Here is a 20,085-nt window from a genome sequence, read left to right as displayed (position 1 = left end):
AACCGTCAGCTGCCCGGTTCAGTCAAGGCCATCGTCTCCTCTGAGAAATATTGTGATCCTAAAGCTCCTGCAGAATGCGCCTCTAATCAGCAGCTGCATCCACTGTGGCTTGTGAGTCGCCATGAATCATTGTCTTTTCATTGTCTTACCAGAGTTTCTCCCTTTTTATTGTTACATTTACTCAAATAATAACTTTATATGACGCCTAGACGATTCAAAGGGACAGTTAAATTTCTATTTTAAGTTTCCATAGTGGAAAGATTATTTCTTTTTCAACTTTGAAGAGGGGAAAAAATAATGAGAACTTCTTTAGAGAGGATGCAGATTTAGTGTAGATGAAAATAGGAGAAATCTTTCACTATTATTGGACTTTAATTAAAGCTAGACAGATTGTGACTGGAGAGGAGCCACACTCGAATGTGTACATTTATTTACAGGGGAAAAGTTCAGGTGCCACAATTATTCCAACAATCCTTAAATTAAAACAGATTAAACTCAATTTTTATATCTCTACCACACTTTAACTTGATATCTTCTGCATCTGTTTACATAATGAGAAAAACCTTAAAACATTTGTAGATTGTTAGCACCTGAAATGATTGACAAAACTAAAGAGTACCAAAAATAATAACACTTTCTATTCTTGAGGGGGGGGGGGGGGGGGGTCACACAGGAAGACCAATTAAAATCTTTTTAAATATGCATTTTAAATGACTTCCATTATTATTTTGCTTTTCTCGTGTAATTTTATTTAATCATGATTTTAATATTAATGCTAAATGTTATATTTAAATAAACGTTCCTCACACGTGTAAGGAAAGCTGGTTCCCTTCATCTATAAGTTTTACACACATTTATTGTCTATTAACATAAAACTGGTTAAAAAGAATGAAGTTATGAGCAGTAATCTAAAACCTGGTCTCATCCTTTCTGCTTCACATTTTTATTCGTCTGTGTTTTTATGCTATGTTCACAGATGGTGCCTTTGTTTCTTTTAGGATTAGTAATGACCTTTTTTTTTTTACGTCTCAGAACGAAGGCAGCTGTTTCTCACAAATCACTGAAATGACCATCAATGATCTCAGTCATCTATTTCTCCTTTGCTCAGAGTATTTCTAATGCTTCAGAGTAGATTCAGTTGACCAAAATCCTGCAGTCTCTCATTCTAATCTTGAATTAAATAAAATAAAGTGAGGTCATTGCCACATCTGTCTTCCTCTCTAACTTCTCTCTAAACTCAGAGTCTATTAACTGGAACTGATGCCGTTTGTGGCTAAAAGAAGACTGCCGGCTTGTGTAATAAACATCATGCAATGATTGTTTCACCTAAGGTGTGACAGTTTATTTCGTATGAAAAATTGCACAATTTTCAGGCAAACTTAAGAAGTGCACTTTATTCGTTGCCAACAAAAAAAAAGGCTTTCACATTCAATCTGTCATTTATTTTACAGACTACAAAGAGAAAACGAAACATATTTTGCGTTTTGGTAGCAAAGTTGTGACTTCATGAGTCCCCTGGCTGTTGCCGTGGAGACAGCAGTGGTTTAAATACAAGTCAAATGTAACAGAGAAGCAAAACATTAAAGATACAAGGCTCATCTGAGCCGTGTAAAGCCTCCCATACACAGGTACCATTCATAAGATTTCAAGTACAAAACGTAGAAAACATGTAGACTGGCTTTGAGTGAAGTTCACAGACTGGACATCAATTTATGAAAGTAAAACAAAAGAAAGATTGTTTTTATTTGGAACCTTTTTTTTTTTTTTAAAAAAACAAAGGAGCCATTATTGAGGTTTTGTTTACACGTTTGTGGCGTCGATTCTTTCAGAATTAGACCTTCTGAGTCAGACTTTATCTCAAGCGGAGGAATCGTTTAAACGAGCAGGAAATGAACGGGTGGGTTAGCGCTGCCTACGTTGGTCAATTAAAATAAGAGTTTAATCAAAAAGCAGCGCTTTTCATTCGCCAGTCTGTGTTCTGACCCTCGTCTGTTGTTAAGAGATATGGGTCAAGGTTAGAAGAGCAGGAGTCCAAATAAAGACCAGTAGAGCGGTGGACTTGACCGTAGAGACGAGGTCAGGAGGACCGGGGAGCGAATGGGAGCAGAACTGCTGCTGCTCCTTCACATTAAAGTGGAGGTGGATCAGGCATCTGACCAGGACGCCTTTATTTGGAGGTTTTATTGGGCAGAAAATATTCAACGAGACCCGTCTGCCCTCAGTCTCTGTTATTTAGAGACATTAGAAAAGCAGGTAATAGTTAAAGTTTGCATCTGAGCCAACAACAGCGTCCAAAGAGACACGTTGTAAGAATAGGAGGCCTTCAGAATAAAAGTTTAAAAAAAAGGCCATATACCTTTATAAAAATGAACCCTAAAGGAAAAATAAATAACTTTATTACATTTCTTACAGCTACACTAATGTGAAATAAAGAATAAAAAAATAAAAGTGCATGTCGGTATTTGATGTAAAAATGCAGAAAAGAGTTTTTGTTTTTACAGACAGAGTAAAAACATCACAGTTGCACAGCAGCTGTGCAACTGTTAGTCTTGAGTTGCTAAAGTTATTTGAACTTTAGCTTCTCCACCGCCGGTGGGCCGCGTGTATTTTCAACCCTTCAGACTAACCAGAACGTCATGCAGGTCTGATGAAGCGAGACTTCGCCTGCGGTGGAGGAGGAGGAGGAGGTTTCTTGAATCTGGCAACCGGAGGAGGGGAGGGTTTGACCGGAGGTACGGGTGGAGGACGTGGTTTGGTTCCATGACTCTAAAAATCAAAATAAAATCAAAAAGATTTTAATGAGCTTCTTGTGCCAGTTAAAAACAATCTGAACCAGTTTCTCTTGCGTCTCAAGAACCTTTAACCTTAGGTGAGACGCTTTCTTTTAGAGAGAACCAAACCGGGAAGTGTGAATGCTTTTATTTTGACAGACCTATAAAAGGAAACCACATCAGATAAATGACAATAAAAGTAGTTAATTGTGTTGCTCACATCCAAACATTCACCTAAAATCTATAAATAGACTAAACGAATAAACAAATAGAAGCACTTCTTCCCCAATGCTCAGATTTGATCTCAGACTGTGAAAAGTATTCACTCCGTCACTCATCTGATCATTCTGTGCTTGACCCTGAACACCACATTCTCATAGGGAAACATGGTGGTGGCAGCATCATGCTGAGGGATGCTTTTCTTGAACAGTGACATGGAAGACGGGTGGAGATGAATACATTGAAGTACTGAAAGAAAACTCTTTACTGGTGTTTAAATATGTTCTCCATCCAATTATGTGACAGAATATGAAAAAGCTTCAGAGGTTTTGGCTTCTTTCTTTGGTTCTTTATTTGATACATTGTGTGTGGGGGGGATGTCTGATTTAATGTGAAACTGTACAAGAAGCTGCTGTGGGAGAAGCTGCAGTCACTTCTGGACTTCCAACTTTTCTATTTTAAAACAAAAGTAAATCAAGCCTCAGGTTCTTGCGTGGGCAGCTAAACGCAACACTAACACGTTTCCTGTTCCCAAAGAGCGAATCGGTAATCACTGAAAGTTGAGGAAAGTTTGGTTTGAATGATTCGCTGTGAAATCGTGGCAGATGGAGGATCTGAGCAGCAGCAGTTTGACTTTCACTGAGACGTGACTGAACTTCAAACAGACTCGCCTTTGGTTTATTAAGAGAAGATAAAGGTTTGGATCATCACAGATGAAACCGGTACCTCACTTTCAATAAAAATAGATGCTCAAGAAAATGCATATTGAACCTAAGATGTTGATAAAGTACAATAAGTTGTTTGTAGCTAAACAAAAAGACAGTAACATTCCTTGTTTACATTTTTTCAAGTTGTAAACCTTTTATTTTGATGAAAACAGACCCATGAAAGTCAAAGTTTCCTAATATTTCAGGATAAATCTCTCTATTTGTTTGTTCTTAAGTACTGGCCAGAAAGATAGATTTCTGCTTCTATAATCTGTCTTCATAGATATTTGTGTGAATATAAATTAACAACAGAGTTCCTTAAAATGCAATACCACTGCTGGCACTAAAAGCACCAAAAAAAATAAAAGTCCTATTGGTACTTAGAGGTTTGATTCCAGTAAACTCTTGAAAAACTATTAATTGTTTTGCGGATCTATTTATCAGTAAATATTTATACTAATGATGGGATGTTAAAACAAAAGTAGTCGAAACACTAGTCGTTAACTTTCATGATGTTCAAAAGACAGCACCAAGTCGATAAAGCAAGAGAACTGAAACGTTTTCATCATCAACAAGTATTATCAAAACAGAGAGGAGAAAAAATAACTTTATCTTGCACTACAAATGTGCTTCCCAGCATAAACATATTATCAGGAGGAGACAAATACAGCAACAAAACTATCCATCTTTTAGGTTACGTGATGTCAGAGCATTTTCAAAGCCTTTTAAATAAAGTGTTTAAAGGTTTTCATAAAGATAACGGTAGAGAAAATTAGACCGTCCTGTCCAACAGAAACAACATGGACCGTCTCTCTAGCCGCCACCTTTTATTTACCGTATTTTCCGCACTATAAGGCGCACCTTCAATGAATGGCCTATTTTAAAACTTTTTTCATATATAAGGCGCACCGCATTATAAGGCGCATAGAACAGACGCTACAGTAGAGGCTGGGGTTACGTTATGCATCCATTAGATGGAGCTGCGCTAAAGGGAATGTCGACAAAATAGTCAGATAGGTCAGTCAAACTTTATTAATAGATTACAAACCAGCGTTCTGAAAACTCCGTTCATTCCCAAAATGAATAAACAGCTGTTGCTTCCTCCACTTCCGCACCATTGATTCGTTCATGTTAAATTCTCTCGCTGCTGCTCTATTCCCGTGTTCTACTGTGTGACTGATCGCCTTGAGTTTAAACTCTGCGTCGTAAGCGTGTCTCTTAATAGGAGCCATTTTGGGGTCTTTACACAAAACCCAGCGTGCACCGCTGGCTGCTTCGGCGGCTGCGTTCCCCCCCGTTTCTTCTTCTACGGGGGAAAATGAAGTCGGCGGCTGCTTACCGTAGTTGCGAGACCTGTTTTGGCTCAATATTGGTCCATATATAAGGCGCACCAGATTATATGGCGTACTGTCGGCTTTTGAGAAAATTGAAGGTTTTTAGGTGTGCCTTATAGTGCAGAAAATACGGTATATCGTCTTTTGAACTCCGGATGAGATCCAAGACTTCAGCTGCTGACTCCAAATGTGATCCTGAGTTTGGATTATGCATTAAATCTCTGGAAGATTAAAACCAGCTGCAGGCTTACCGGCTCGGTCTCAGAGGTGCAGGAAACTGAAGGTTTGGCAGGAGGCTGAAGAACAACAAGGAGTTGGTTACTTTGGGTTAAAGAAATATGCTGTTATTATGTGGATAAACATGGAGGAGGTGAGTCTACCTGTGGAGAAGGTCTGCAGGGAGTCACAGCAACAACCAGAGGACGGCAGACCCGAGAGGAAGTGGACCCCATCAGAGTGGGCTGGCTGATCTGAGGTCTGTCTCTGACGGCTTTTTCCTGGAACACGGGCTTCAGTTTACCAGGAGATGGTTGTTTTTTCCTGTGGAAACAAGATTCAATCAGCAGGGAGGATAAAAACCAAATGTCCAAAGAGGGGAGGAGACGATCTACCTTTTATAAATGTATCTGTCCCTTATGTTGTTCTTCCTGCAGCACATCAGTCCTGCGATCACCAGAGTGATCACCAGCAGGGTCGAGATCCCTGCACACACTCCAGCTATCATCACAGTCTGACCTGCAGGCAGGAAAAAGAAAATACACTCTGATATCGTCTATTTTATTAAAAGTATTAAATGACATCCTTCACAGACTCTCTCTCAGCAGGTCGACAAGGGACAAACTGAACATTTCACACCAAACTTTTCAGATTTATTTATTTCTTTAAAACTACACATAACTTTTTCATTTACAATCATTAACTACTTTTAGTTGGTCTATCATATAAATCCATATAAAACACATTGAGGTTTGTGGCTGCAGGACGACAAAATGTGAAAATGGGTTTGGTCAAAAAGCGGCAGAAATGTGAAAGTTTACCTTTAGGTATGTCCGCATATTTGATGTCACAGTGCGGCGGAGCCCACCCAGGATTACAGTGGCATTCATTCTTGTGGTTACATACCTAAAAATGAAGTTTAAAAAACAGCTGAAGAGGGCACTAAGTGTCTTAATTATGACGTTATCAATCAAATTAATGCAGTTTTTATCTGTTCACTGCCAAATTATATCAATCAGTCCCTCCAGTTTCTTGAGAATTATCCTGAAAATTCAACAGATCTGAACATTTTTTTGCAGTAATACATAATTGGGAGTTTATTGCAGATTTTTCTCAAAAATTGTCTAAAACTTTACTTGTACTAAGCAGCTGACTCAGCCTTAATTGATGTCAGATCAATTAAGGCTGCCTTAATTACTCTGTACAGCGAGTAATAAAAAGTTGCATTTACCGACATAAATAAATATTGCAAATATTTCCAAATTAGTACCACAAGCATGTTGACTTTTATTGCAATAAATCACAAAAAGAATCACAAAATCCTGGAGGAACTGAAAATATGTTCAATATCCATCCATCCATCCATTTTCTGTTCACCCTTGTCCCTAATGGGGTCGGGAGGGTTGCTGGTGCCTATCTCCAGCTACGTTCCAGGCGGGAGGCGGGGTACACCCCGGACAGGCCGCCAGTCTGTCGCAGGGCAACACAAAGACATACAGGACAAACAACCATTCACACACAACACACACACCTAGGGAGAATTTAGATAGACCAATTAACCTAACAGTCATGTTTTTGGACTGTGGGAGGAAGCCGGAGTACCCGGAGAGAACCCACGCATGCACAGGAAGAACATGCAAACTCCATGCAGAAAGACCCCGGCCGGGAATCGAACCCAGGACCTTCTTGCTGCAAGGCAACAGTGCTACCAACTGCGCCACTGTGCAGCCATATGTTCAATAATATTAATTAATTTTAAGAATGAATCAATATTTTAACAGTTTGTGAACAGGTTTTATCAATACATTCTGGCACAACCGGCCCTTTAAGAGCACTCGTGATCTTGATTTGGCCCAAAACGAAAATGAGTTTGACTCCGCTGATCTAGTTAGTCATTTTAATTTACCTAATGGCTGGGAAAGGCCTATACGTCCAACTTACATGAGCAAAAGCACAACTGGACTACAAAGACACTATGAGACGTACCCCGTTGCTGTTACATTTCTTTGCACAGTCCTCTCTTTTGCCGAAAACTGAGACATCCACACATTTGCTGCTGAGGCAAACCTGCAAACACACGTTTCACCTTGAGCAAAAGAAGTCAAGATAATTTGCACAAAGTGTCTCCTTCCTGAGTTTTTTCTTTTTTCTTACCTGATTGTCTCCACATGTGGTTCCGTTTGGCACCATGTCAAAGTTTCTGGTTCTATCGACCTCAACAAGAACCCTACACGTCGCACCCAACACCCTGAAGGCTGCGTGTTTACCTGTGATTGGCTCCTCCCCTCCAACACAAAACATAGACCCGCACTTCCGGTCCCTGCAGTAATAAAAGCGGTTAAGTTCATCAAAAATCTACTGAGGATTTAGTCACATCCCTAGCATCTGCAGGTGCTGAACAGATTTTATTTGAAATAATACATACTGAGGGGAACACTTAATGAAGCTCTGTCCATCCCTCCCACAGTTGGCGCCTTCCTGGCCCTGTTTATTCAGGTCGAAACAAAAATCAGGGCCCTCTTTAGCTCCTGCAAAATGAAACCAAAAGAGTTATATAATTTTGACATTTTGGCAACACATGAAACATCATCACATTTCTGAATGTGTGTGTAGTACCTTCTCCAAACAGCCTCCAACAGTGCTTCGCTCGTGTGGGACACTGGCCGTCGTAGCAGTAGCCCGGCGCCTGGCCGTAACAAGGCTTGCCGTTCATCTCGAAGCTGTCTTCAGGACAATCCGCTGAGTCACCGCTGCAGTATTCAGGGAGGTCACATGACCCAGCAGCTCTCCGGCAGATGCTGCCAGACGCTTTCAGCTGTGGGTTGCAAAACATGCCAGGTCAATAAAATATAAAAAATATTGTTCAAAATAAAAAGCCAAGAGAGGATAAAGATTTCTCTGCAGTGAGGTGAAACACTCATTATCACAAACATCCGATGAGAGACGGATGAAGTCATGGTTTGAAAACTGCATTCTGTGTTTAGTCTTATTTTTTTTCTTGTGAGCTCAAAGTTGACGTCCTGTTTTTAAGTTTGTAGGATCTCTAAATGTACAGAAGAGTTCAGCACCTGACAGCGTTCGCAGCATTCTCCATGAGCGCATTGAGATCCCTCAGTCAGGCGACACGTTGAGGCATCACAGCAAGGATTGATGCATTCCTGGAAAGAAAACACAAACATGCAACCATTAGAAATTTGTAGATTTCTTTTCAAGATCGAAACTTAAAAACATTCAAAATGCGTCTTTCAAGGCTTCCTTCCAGAAAACTCCAGAAAAGCCAAAACACTGAGCTTCAAATGATCAAAATATTTTATGTACATTACTTGATGATTTCATCGACGGCATTTGACAAAATCTAAGGTTTACTGCTTATTTCATAATTGGTGGCTGTATTATGTTTCTATAATACAAAGCACTTTGAATTGTTGAAATGTGCTATATAGATAAACTTCTTGTTGTGAGCTTTTGCGAGTTATTTGTATTAAAAGCGGGGGCAAGAGAACATTTTAAGTAAAAAGATTTTTACTAATATAGACAAGATGCTTCAGATTGACATTCTAAACTGCCTTTAGCATCTTATACTAGAGTTTAGCACATTTACTGTAGTTAGCAAAGATATAAACTCAGGTGAATTTAATTTGACATGCAGAACATATAGCTGTGGAAATAAAGAGCCCACTGCATTGAACCCCATTGAAAACCTCCTGCTTACTCCACCAAACATTGATTTCTGAACTCAACCTGAGTTAAAACACTAGTATTGTTGTTTCTAAATGAATATGAACTTGTTTTCTTTGCATTATTTGAGGTCTAAAATCCCTGCATCTTTTTCAGTATTTTGACCATTTCTCATTTTCTGCAAATAAATACAAAAGTTTTGCTAGGAATTTCAATGATAATGTTCAATTTACACAAATATATACCTATAACAAGTAAAATCAGAGAAACTGATCATTTTAAGTGGTCTGTTAATTTTTTTCCAGAGATGTAAACAAGAATAAAACATTTTGTGTCAGTAAAAATCATGACTTTTGTGTCTCCTCTCACTTCATTTCTAACACCTCACCATTGCTGTCCATTAATAACTAACTTTTAGCTAATTAATTGTTAACTTTCAGTCTTCTTTCTGCAGTAACAAATTCCACACAGATGACTGTTGAAGTAGCATGACCTGGTGCTGGTAGCACATCAGTATGGAGCAGCTACTGACTAAAGAGACGTGGGATTTCTGTCAGGACGGTCAAACTGAAAATGAATGGATTCCTGTCGTCATTTCCCTCTTTCATTAAGATTATCAGCTGTAACCTCAGAGTTGAAGGTTTTTACCTCTGCTGTACCACAGTCACACTCCTCTCCACCGTCCAGCAGGCCGTTACCGCAGCGAGGGCCTAATGAGATGGTGCTGATGCGGCCTGGTGGGTCCAGGCAGCTGGGCTGAGCTCTGTCCATGAACTGAGCGAGTTGCTGGATGCTACAGTCACTGAAAAAGTCTGGGAAGCCCTGGCCTCCAACACTGAGAGGGAGGTAAACACAAGAGAGTTAGCGAAGGGTTTAAACATAAACAAATGAAGAAATAAGCTGATAAGACAGTTTTAACATCACTTGCTCTTACTTGAGCTTTTCAGTCATTACACAGTTGTTGCTGTACACTGGACCACACACACACCCCGCAGCATCATGGGACATGCCGAAGCTATGCCCCATCTCATGAGCAATGGTGGAGGCGAGGCCGAGCGGGTTACCATGGTGATCCTAAAGCAGACAGGGAGATCTGATGCTTTCAAATGTACAACAAAATGCTGTTCATATGCTTCTGCTGTCACACCCACCTGATTGACTCCCCCAGAGTTCACGGTGCACATGGCAAACTTATTAGCCAGTCCGACTGTGTCGTCGGAAAAGTCTTTGCCCCTGTGGAAAACGAGAGTCTAACATGAGCTCAAACTGTGTGTCAAAGATTTAAACTTCTACAGTTTTTGCTCCTCGGCAGTCCTCACGTCACAAGCTGGACGTTATCATGCTTTGCTCTCTTCAAGAGGTCGGCCTGGCGCCACACCATCAGGTTCTCCAGAGTCGTGTCTGGGTTTCCATCCACGACGACGAGATCTTTGTAGGGCCAAATCTCCAAGCCCACCAGCATGATGCGGATGTTGACGAAGCGGTACAGCTGCAGGCGGAGAAGAGCAAATGTTCAGAAACAAACAGAAGTGATTACGTTTCAAACTGCACACAGCTGGGAACAAATATACCTTATCAATGTGATTCACGACACCGAGAATACGCGACCTGGTATCGTCTCGATACTGTTTGTACTGCAAAAGGAGGAAAAAAAAACAAAGTCAAGATGTCAACATAGTCTGTTTTCCTAAAGATGTACAGACTTAAAGCCAGGAGCCAAACTTTTCTATAAAATCCAACAAATTCCCAAAAGGTATAGTTTGATCAGCTTTTCTATTGGTTTTGGTATTTAGTTATTAAAATGTAATTTAATAAATTTTCACTCAAACATCGATCTACATCACAAGAGGCATTAGGATTCTTAGCACAGTTCTTTTGAGTACATCCATTTGTATCTATCCTGTTGAGTTTTCCTTTTATCCTGCCTTTAAGATACATTTCTTTCCTTACTAATGCCAACTAACCAGCTGTATTCTTGTGCTTTGTGATGTAATCAACCCACATACACACAAGGCAGATTGTGGATTCATTTTCTCCAGCATGCTTCCTTTATTACTCTTGGCCTCCATCCGTTTGCAAAACAAGAGTTACAACAGGACGGTGTGTTTGATCAACATACTCACCTCAGTGCTGTCCACCACAACGTACAGCTCGACAAACTTCTGAGGCCCTGGTGGTGATTTTGTTTTCTGAATGGAGAAAAAAAAAAAAGGATATTCAGTTTTCATATTTTAAATTGTTCTATATTGAGAAATAAAAACAAGACAATGCATTTCAGAAAGACTCTGTGAAACTTAGAGAAAGTGCAAAAACTCTTAGAGGAAGTGCAGGCTCTATCTACAGCCTGCACCGTAAAGGTTAAAGTTCAGGACGAAACAGTGAGAAAAAGACTCAAACGTGGTTTGTTTGGAAAAGTTAAAGCAGAAAGAAAATCATCTATTATCATACATGATCAGATCTCCCTGTCATATAATGGCATCGTGGTACTGTATATCGTTTCAAAGGTAAATCAAACCAGCCGCTCGCAAACCAGTTGAAACATTTTCAATTCCAGGGAGCAAAAGACGAACCCATGATCTGGACCTGAAGAGGCCTTCTGGCTGAGGGTTCGGCTCCTGGTTCTGGTCCCGATCAAACAACATGGAGGCATTAGAAGAGAAGCCAGCGCCGGGTTGGCCGGGCGTCTTCAGTTGCTCCCGTCTGTAGACTGCGTGCTCTTCGTCCGCAGTCTGTCCCAGAGGCTCGATCAGGTAAACCTGCTGCCGGACTCTCAGAAAGCCGCTAGCACCGACACAGGAAACAGCAGCAGGAATTAGAAATGTAAACATGCCTTTGGACAAACTGTTCATATAAAGGCAAGAAAAAAAAAATCTGATGTTAAAAAAGTGATACATAAGATACTTGCAGAACTAAATGCAGCAAGAGATTTAAAAAAAAAAAAAATCAGTTCATAGAAAACAACCATGAGACTAAAGAAGTTGACAAAATATGAAGCAGGAGTACTCTCAGTTATTTTCCCTGGAAACAGCTTTGAGTAAGAGATGAAATGCAAAGAAGAGCCAGGTTGAGAGAATGTGCTTTACCTGATGCCCGAACAGATTCCCACGCTGACCGAGGAGTCAGCCTCACCTTGAACATGCCCGTGGTAGAAGCAGTGTTCCTGCAAGGAAACGTCATTAACAAAGAGCCTCTTTGTTTTCCACATCCATAAAATCCTTAGTTGCATGTTTGGAATGCAGCATTTTTATTATGATGGGTCACTTGAGGACAATCTGAGGTCTAATACTAATGTTTATAGACAAGCAGTTTGTATATTTATACAAGAGATCAGAATTGTGCAACTTAGGAAACTTCTCAAGGTGTTAACTGAGATGAAATTCTACACTGAAGAGCTGCTGTCCTAAAATATTACTCTCTAAAATGACCAAAAATAGGTTTTTACCTCATTTGGAGATGTTGTCACCCTTTTTCCATCCTCTGAATAATATGTTTCAGTGTAGTTTTCACCAATAAGATTCCTGTAAGCAGAATATAAGGTCAGCTTAACAGGTACAAGCTGAGACACTTTAGTGAGAATCTGATATTTACCTGTTCTTTTCCAGATGAACAGAGTAGTTTTTGCCTTCAATCATCAAGTCATACTGAACTGCATCAGGATAAAGCTGCAGAAGGTATAATCATTAATTACCGTAGAGATTTTAAGTTATGTGAAATCATCCATATGACCTTAGTCATTTAAATGTTAAATTGAGGACTGGGGAAGCTTTTTTTCCCCTGTCACTGAAGATGACTAGATCTATGAATTTGATCACTTTGTTGGTGATGAATTGACTGATTTTCAACAGCTTTGCTACAAAAAATGGCTTCAGTGTATTCAAGGAGCCTGTTAAACATTCATGGAGTCAACAATTTTACTTTTACAACATCATATGATTCTTTATCAGATCTCACCAGATTCTTTACATCCCGGATCTCACAGTTTATTAAAGCCTCTGGGTGATTCTGTACTGGGGTCCTTCCCAGTGAGCGAGACAGAGAGTCGTGTTTTTGAGGTTCTGTTCTGCTTGAGCGCCAAGCAGCAGTCTGGGGACCCCATCCTTCTTAGGAGTATCAGACTGATGTCATCTGAGGATGCAGTATCTTTTTCAGGGGACTTATGTGTCCATTTGGGTAATGATTGGAGTCAAACGGAGTGGCGTGTTTTGAACAGCCTGAATCTGACCTATCTCTGCCCGGTTGTCCATAACCAGGCTTTGTACCGGGGCATCTTAAGCCAAAGGTCACTGACTGACTTTGTAGTTGCCTCATATGACCTGAGGGCATATTTTTAGTTTCAGATTAATTGATGTTGCTTATGAGTGATGAGTGGAGCAAGAGACGGATAAATGGATCTGAGCACGGCTGAAATGATTAATCAGATTAATCGTGATGAGTTGATTATGGAAATAATCAGCTAATTTAATAATTGATTAATCGTTAAAAAGACACTTTGCAAAGAAAAAAACAAAAAAAAAGCATATTCAGAGCAATAAAACAAGCCAAGACTGTACAAAATATACATTACACATTTTGCATTTAAGATAAAAGCCTGTTTGTCTGTAAATATGCTTTATTCAAAACTCCTCAAGTGGCAGTTTTAGTTTCATCAGGTTCAAATTCACAGGCAATAAAATGTTTATTTTTTTATTATTATTTTAAAAGGTAATTTATCAAAGTATTTCTAATATTGCATAGAAAATGCTTAAGTGGTAACATAAAAAATCTGAGGAATGTGCCAGCTTTTATCCGATTTATTGATTCATCGTCAGAATAATGAATAGATTAATTGATTACTAATATAATCGTTAGCTGCAGTGCTAGACTGGGACATTATCTGCTTAAATTTGGATGGTCTGCTGTGGTGAAGGAAGAGCCTCCCTGAACGATAAAGCTCTTCATTTGCATCACCTAAACTCAAACTAGAGTCTCAAGAATCTGATCAGGATACGACCAAAGCATCGCCCTTTGAAGGTTTTCCTGTTCTAATGAGAGGACAGAAATCACCAGAGGGGTGTGACTGTACTTGAACCTGACAGCCGTGAGTAAATCAGTAAACAAAGATGACAAAGCAAGAGCAGAAAACCCTACATTAATATTTCCCAATTCCACCAGCAGACTGATGAACAGGTGAGGCGATCTCACCTGGTTGTCCTGAAGGCTCCTGGTCCGTCTCTCGTGACGTCTCTGAGGTCGGACCACTTTGTACTGCTGGACGTGAGACAGCTGTCCTGAGCCGTGCAAGACAAAACCTGGAAGCCACAAATGCAGGTCGCTGCATCTCAGTACATCAGAACGGCATGGAAAAGGTTTGTATTTCAATAAATACATTTAAAAGGTCAAATTTTTAGATTTTATGAATTCAGTAAACCCAGAGAGAAATTATTCAAGACGTTATTGTATTCAGTTTTAATGGATTTGGCTAACAGCTGATGGAAATACATAGTTAGACCAATAAATCATGTTTTATTACAGATATGTTAACCCGCTGAAAAGTAGATCTGGGTACTGACCAGAATTTGCACTCAGCAATTTGTCAGGGACATTTCACCTTTTCCTTGCACTTTACTTTCCATTAATATGATAATACTAGATAATAAACCTGCTGTTCTAGTAATGTTTGCCAATTAATTTTTTGTCAACAAATTTTTAGCAGCTAAGTTTCTTTTATGTCTTTGTTATAAAAACAGTAAAATCCTGCTTTAATTAAATTCAATTCAAAAATACTTTATTTAGCCCAAAGGGAAATTAAATGTTATAATAACTCAAATGAATGAAGTATATTCAGAGTCTTCTGGCTGAAGACCTTTTGCTGTACGACAGTATCATGACTGTCAAGCTGTCCTGACAGCTCAATTTCTGGGCAGCAGAGACAATATTCCACTATATTATGTCCTAGACCAAACCTGGGCATTGTACGGCCCCCGGGCCGCATACGGCCCTTTGATTGACTCTGACCGGCCCGTGTAACGTTAATTGGAAATTACAAAATAAACATATTTTCTTATTTTACCTGATGCATGGACTGAAGCTGCATTGCTTTTATTTTGAAGTTGTTTTTTATTTACGTACATGATGACGCAAAACGTATATTGAGGCATGTGCGTGATTTGATCGTTGTCACTAGCAAGTCACAAGAGGACTTTAGCCCTCAGAAATGTCTGCTCATGCTAAAAAAAGAAAGGTAGATGCCGAATGCAGGGTTTTCATCAAAAATTGGACTGCTAAGTATTTATTTACTGAAGTGAGAGGTAAAGCCGTGTGTTTAGTTTGCGGGGAGCAGATCGCCGTGTTTAAGGACTACAATTTGAGTCGGCATTACGAGACAAAACACGGGGAGAAATACAAGAACGTGACTGATGCTGAAAGGGCGCGGACATCGGAAGCTTTGCTAGCTAAACTGCAAAAGCAGCAAGGCTTTTTTACCAAGCTTCACACATCCAGGGATGCAGCAACCAAGACCAGCTTTGTGATAGCTCACAAAATCGCTAAAACCAGTAAGCCATTCTCGGAGGGGGAGTTTATCAAAGAGTGCTTGGTGGACTCTGCAGCTTTAATATGCCCTGAAAAAAAAGAAGAATTTGAGAAAGTCCCGCTCTCCAGGCGAACCGTGACGAGAAAGGTCGAGGACATATCGTGCAATCTGGAGCTTCAGCTGCAACGTGAAGTGGCAAATTTTGACTTTTTCTCCTTGGCTTTGGATGAAAGCTGTGATGTCCGTGACACAGCCCAGTTACTTGTATTTGTCCGCGGGATAACGCCGGACTTCAAGATTACGGAGGAGCTGGCAGCAATGCGGTCGATGAAAGGAACAACTACAGGGAGCGATCTCTTCATGGAGGTGAATGCGTGCATGGACACACTGGGACTGAAATGGGACAGACTGGCAGGTGTCACAACGGACGGTTGTCCAAATTTTACAGGGAAAAATGTGGGACTTTTAAAACGTATGCAAGATAAAGTGGCTGAAATCAACGCAGATCAGGAATTAATATTTTTGCATTGTATTATACACCAACATGTGTTGTGCAAGTCGGTGCTAAAAATGAACCATGTTATTAATGTTGTTAGTAACATAGTAAACTTCATCAGGGCACGGGCATTGAATCACAGACAGTTTGTCGCACTTTTGGAGGACCATGCGTCTGAGCATAGTGACATCAGTTACCACACACCTGTCAGATGGCTCAGCCTGGGCAAAAAAAGAGTTTGGGATCTGAAAACAGAGATTCGAGAGTTTTGTGAGATGAAAGGCAAAGACATCCCAGAGCTCTCAGATGAGGACTGGATGGCAGATTTTGCATTTGCTGTTGATGTGACCGCACTGATGAATGACCTGAATACCAAACTGCAAGGCAGGGGCCTTTTTGTTCATGAAATGCACACCCTGGTGAAGGCTTTCATGAAAAAGATGTTGTTTCTTTCAAGCCAACTGGAGAACAACAATCTCACTCACATGCAAACCCTGAAAGAAGTCACACCATCAGCCGATCACCTCCGCAGGTACTCATCCATGTTAGGAGCATTGCATTGTGAGTTTTCAAGGAGATTTGAAGATCTCAGGACAATCGAGGATGAAATGCACATGATTTCCTCTCCCTTTACCTGCAGTGTGGATAATGCACCCAGTGATGTTCAGCTGGAACTCATTGACCTGCAGTCTGATGCAGTACTGGCAGAGCTCTTTAAATCAGGATCTCTGCTGGATTTCTACTCTTCTCTCAAGGAGGAGAACTTTCCAAACATGAAGAGACATGCTCAGAAGATGTTGGTTCTCTTTGGCTCTACCTACATATGTGAACAAACATTTTCAATGATGAAGTTCATGAAATCCAGTTACAGATCATCTCTCACTGACGATCATCTGTCAGCTGTGCTTCGCATCTCCACCTCAGACATTCAACCTGATTTTGATGCACTCGTTAAAGCCCAGCAGAGACTAGATTTCTCTCACTGAACAAGAAAAAATAACTTAAAAATGTAAAAAGTTTTAAATGGTTGAGTTGTGCATGATTTTAATTATATTGTGGTTATTTTTATTTGCATGTTTAGCGTGTTTTTATGATGCCGTTTTAGGGATTAATTGCCTTTCCCATTGTTTTGTGAAATTCGCTTGAATAAATTACATTTTTTGGAAGGCAACCTCATGTTTTCATTGCTTAATTATAACATGTACTCTTACCAGCTTGTCAAAACAATGCTATTTACTGCTTTTTACAAAGAAGTACAGTTCATATTATGCAGAATTGAGATCAGCCTTTTGGCCGGCCCTCCACAATATTTTCTGTTTCTCATGTGGCCCCATGGAAAAAATAATTGCCCACCCCTGTCCTAGATGATACTGTCTGTTGTTGACAAGTACTGCTAATCCACCTCATTTGTTCTTGTCGCTCCTCTTTAAGTCTCTGCCTGGTTAGAAAGCCAAGCAGAGAAACGTTAGAATAGGAAATATGACCCTCGCTCATTATGATTGATGGCTTGACCTTCCTCCTTCTCTCTCTTCTCTTTGGTTCTGCTCTGTATCCATGTAGCCTCCTTGCATTTTGGGGGTCATAGTTCAGATATTATTTGAGCTTTTGAGATGCTCAAATCTCAAAAGATTTGAGATTTGAATCTCAAATCAAATCTCAATCAAATCAAAATAAAAAATATTTTATTTCAAAAATAAAATATTTTTGAAAGATATTTTATTTTTCAAAAATAAAATATTTTTGAAAAAAAAAACTTGGCCGACAGAAGTGTTGCTGCTGAGCAAGAGATGGCACTGCTCTTCTATAGATAATAGACCAGAACTGCATATAAAAATGCAGATTAGCAGCTAATCAGTTGCTGATTAGCTGCTAATCTGTTGCTGCTCCCAGGTGTAAAAGCAATACTTTGTTACCATGGTTATAACAACTGTACTAAAGTAAAGAAGTAAGAGCAAAAATGTGTACAGCTGCACAGCATCCAAAACTATTGGGAATAATTGGACAAAAATGGAATGACTCAACCGAATAAAAAAGAAAGAAAGAAAGAGAAAAGTCTGGAAAAAGAACAAATCAGACATCAGATCTGTTCCAACATGCAGCCACTACCAGCGGTGCCATTCTAGAAACGATTGCTCAATGGCAGCAACTGCAAAAAAAGAACATTGAGTGTTGTTCTTTTTCTTAGTTTATAATAGTTCTGAAATACAAAATTTAATTAAAATGTGTACTGGAAGGTCAAAGCCTCATAGAAAAAAAAAAGATTCTTGTCTAGTAGAGTATTAAAACCAGAAATAAGGGCTTAATTTTCTGTTTGGGTGGTTTTCAGTTATCATGCAGTCATGGTAAAAACAGAAGTAAAATTGTTGCCTTGTAACTGTTGAGAAAAAAAAAAGAGATGCAAAGACTTTCTAAAAAATTTGATCAATTCCGTTTTGCAGAGGAACTTGTAAATTCTAAACTATTTTTATTTAGTAGGAAGAAGAGAAAAAATGGTTCTTTGGAATGTAGAAGTTGCTGAACATTTGCTTGTATCGGTGACAGCCTGCTGATAACATACCTCTGGATAAAAACTGTTTTTAATGAGTTAGTCAAGACTCAAGGGAATATGGACGTCCAGGAAAAAAAATCTTTGAATGATAGCTAGATTGAACAAAGTTGTTAGTTACAATATCTTCATTTGTTTATGCTGCACAGAAAATCAACCTTTTACGGTTAAAACCGCGCCGCGATAACCTGAATGAGGTGGAGCCCTTTTGTTCTCACCAAAATTAAAATAAAAGTGAGTGTTTTCATGTGAGTTTGTAATGTTTTACGATGCAGATTTAAATCATTTAAAAAGTAGTAAAATTGTCGATATATTAAATAGGAAAAAAACTTGTTTGTAAAGTGTTGGGTTATCTTTATCTACTGCCAACATGTGTTTTGTACAAGTGAAAACATCAAAAATGACGCCTAATGACGCTAAAACTAATGTATTTCAGAACTTTTTAACTGGTATGCAAAACCTTATTTTAGTCTTAACTTGTTGCTACAGAAGACTATTTAGAACCTTTTTGCTAAAAAGGGTCCGTTAGCCGAAAGGTTATCTGAGTCTGTCTAACTTTTTTTTTTTGGTTCAGCAATAAATAAATAAAACTTACCCCAGATCAGGCACAGAGACAGCATGTTCTCCCCGACGCCTGCCGACAACCTTTCTGCTCTTCGGTAACTTTGCCGTGAATCATCGCTGAGGCTCCGCCTGAAGCGATGACGCCATCGCAGTCATTTGCCGAAACCGTTACAAGAAGACGATGAGTCACTTCCGGCAAATAACGTTTCAAAATAAAACCAAAACCGGTCTTACAAAAACAAGGTGTTACTGTTTTACTCTATGTGCTGCAGACCCATTCAATATTTAGGATATTATAGAACATTCAGTAACTAAACTCATTATGTGAAATACATTACATAGATCAGTTACGTTCAGACTGATATTTTCAAGTCTTTATTTCTGTTAATTATTATGGTATTCTGCTTACAACTAAGGAAAACATTTAATATTATGTAAAAAAAAAAAAAAAAAAAAAAAAGCAGAAATGTGGGCTTATCAAAAAGTATGTTTAGAACCTCCATCCATCCATCCATTTTCTGTTCACCCTTGTCCCTAATGGGGTCGGGAGGGTTGCTGGTGCCTATCTCCAGCTACGTTCCAGGCGGGAGGCGGGGTACACCCTGGACAGGTCGCCAGTCTGTCGCAGGGCAACACAGAGACATACAGGACAAACAACCATTCACACACAACACACACCCCTAGGGAGAATTTAGATAGACCAATTAACCTAACAGTCATGTTTTTGGACTGTGGGAGGAAGCCGGAGAACCCGGAGAGAACCCACGCATGCACAGGGAGAACATGCAAACTCCATGCAGAAAGACCCCGGCCAGGAATCGAACCCAGGACCTTCTTGCTGCAAGGCAACAGTGCTACCAACTGCGCCACTGTGCAGCCCTGTTTAGAACCTAAGACCTAAATTTACATCTTCAAAAAAGCACACTTACACTGACAAGCCACACCAGAGCACATTTTCCAACTTGTTTTTATTCTCAGAAGAAAAATAAAATTAAATATTACCAATGTTGATTTATGTATTTAGTGCATGTGCTATATAGGACA

The 20,085-nt window shown here is 39.6% G+C and overlaps 1 protein-coding gene across 1 annotated transcript; it reads right to left on the bottom strand.

The window, feature by feature from the left end:
• Positions 1-1,379: 1,379 nt before the first annotated feature.
• On the bottom strand, positions 1,380-19,184 carry adam8b (ADAM metallopeptidase domain 8b; the record flags this gene model as incomplete). The annotated part of the gene is made up of 22 exons (XM_028030324.1): positions 1,380-2,766; positions 5,283-5,327; positions 5,412-5,571; positions 5,643-5,766; positions 6,069-6,153; positions 7,234-7,314; positions 7,402-7,567; positions 7,673-7,775; positions 7,864-8,062; positions 8,316-8,405; positions 9,574-9,760; positions 9,860-9,999; positions 10,077-10,158; positions 10,245-10,414; positions 10,497-10,559; positions 11,049-11,114; positions 11,496-11,706; positions 12,009-12,085; positions 12,368-12,443; positions 12,514-12,587; positions 14,107-14,213; positions 19,073-19,184. Coding segments are annotated over 22 exons (2,550 nt in total), but the record flags the coding sequence as incomplete, so codon positions are not given.
• Positions 19,185-20,085: the final 901 nt, after the last annotated feature.

This window comes from Xiphophorus couchianus, chromosome 10 (genome assembly GCF_001444195.1).
Source record: "Xiphophorus couchianus chromosome 10, X_couchianus-1.0, whole genome shotgun sequence".
Taxonomy (NCBI): Eukaryota; Metazoa; Chordata; class Actinopteri; order Cyprinodontiformes; family Poeciliidae; genus Xiphophorus; species Xiphophorus couchianus.
Note: the sequence above shows the minus strand (reverse complement) of the source record. Positions and strands in the feature narration are given on the sequence as shown.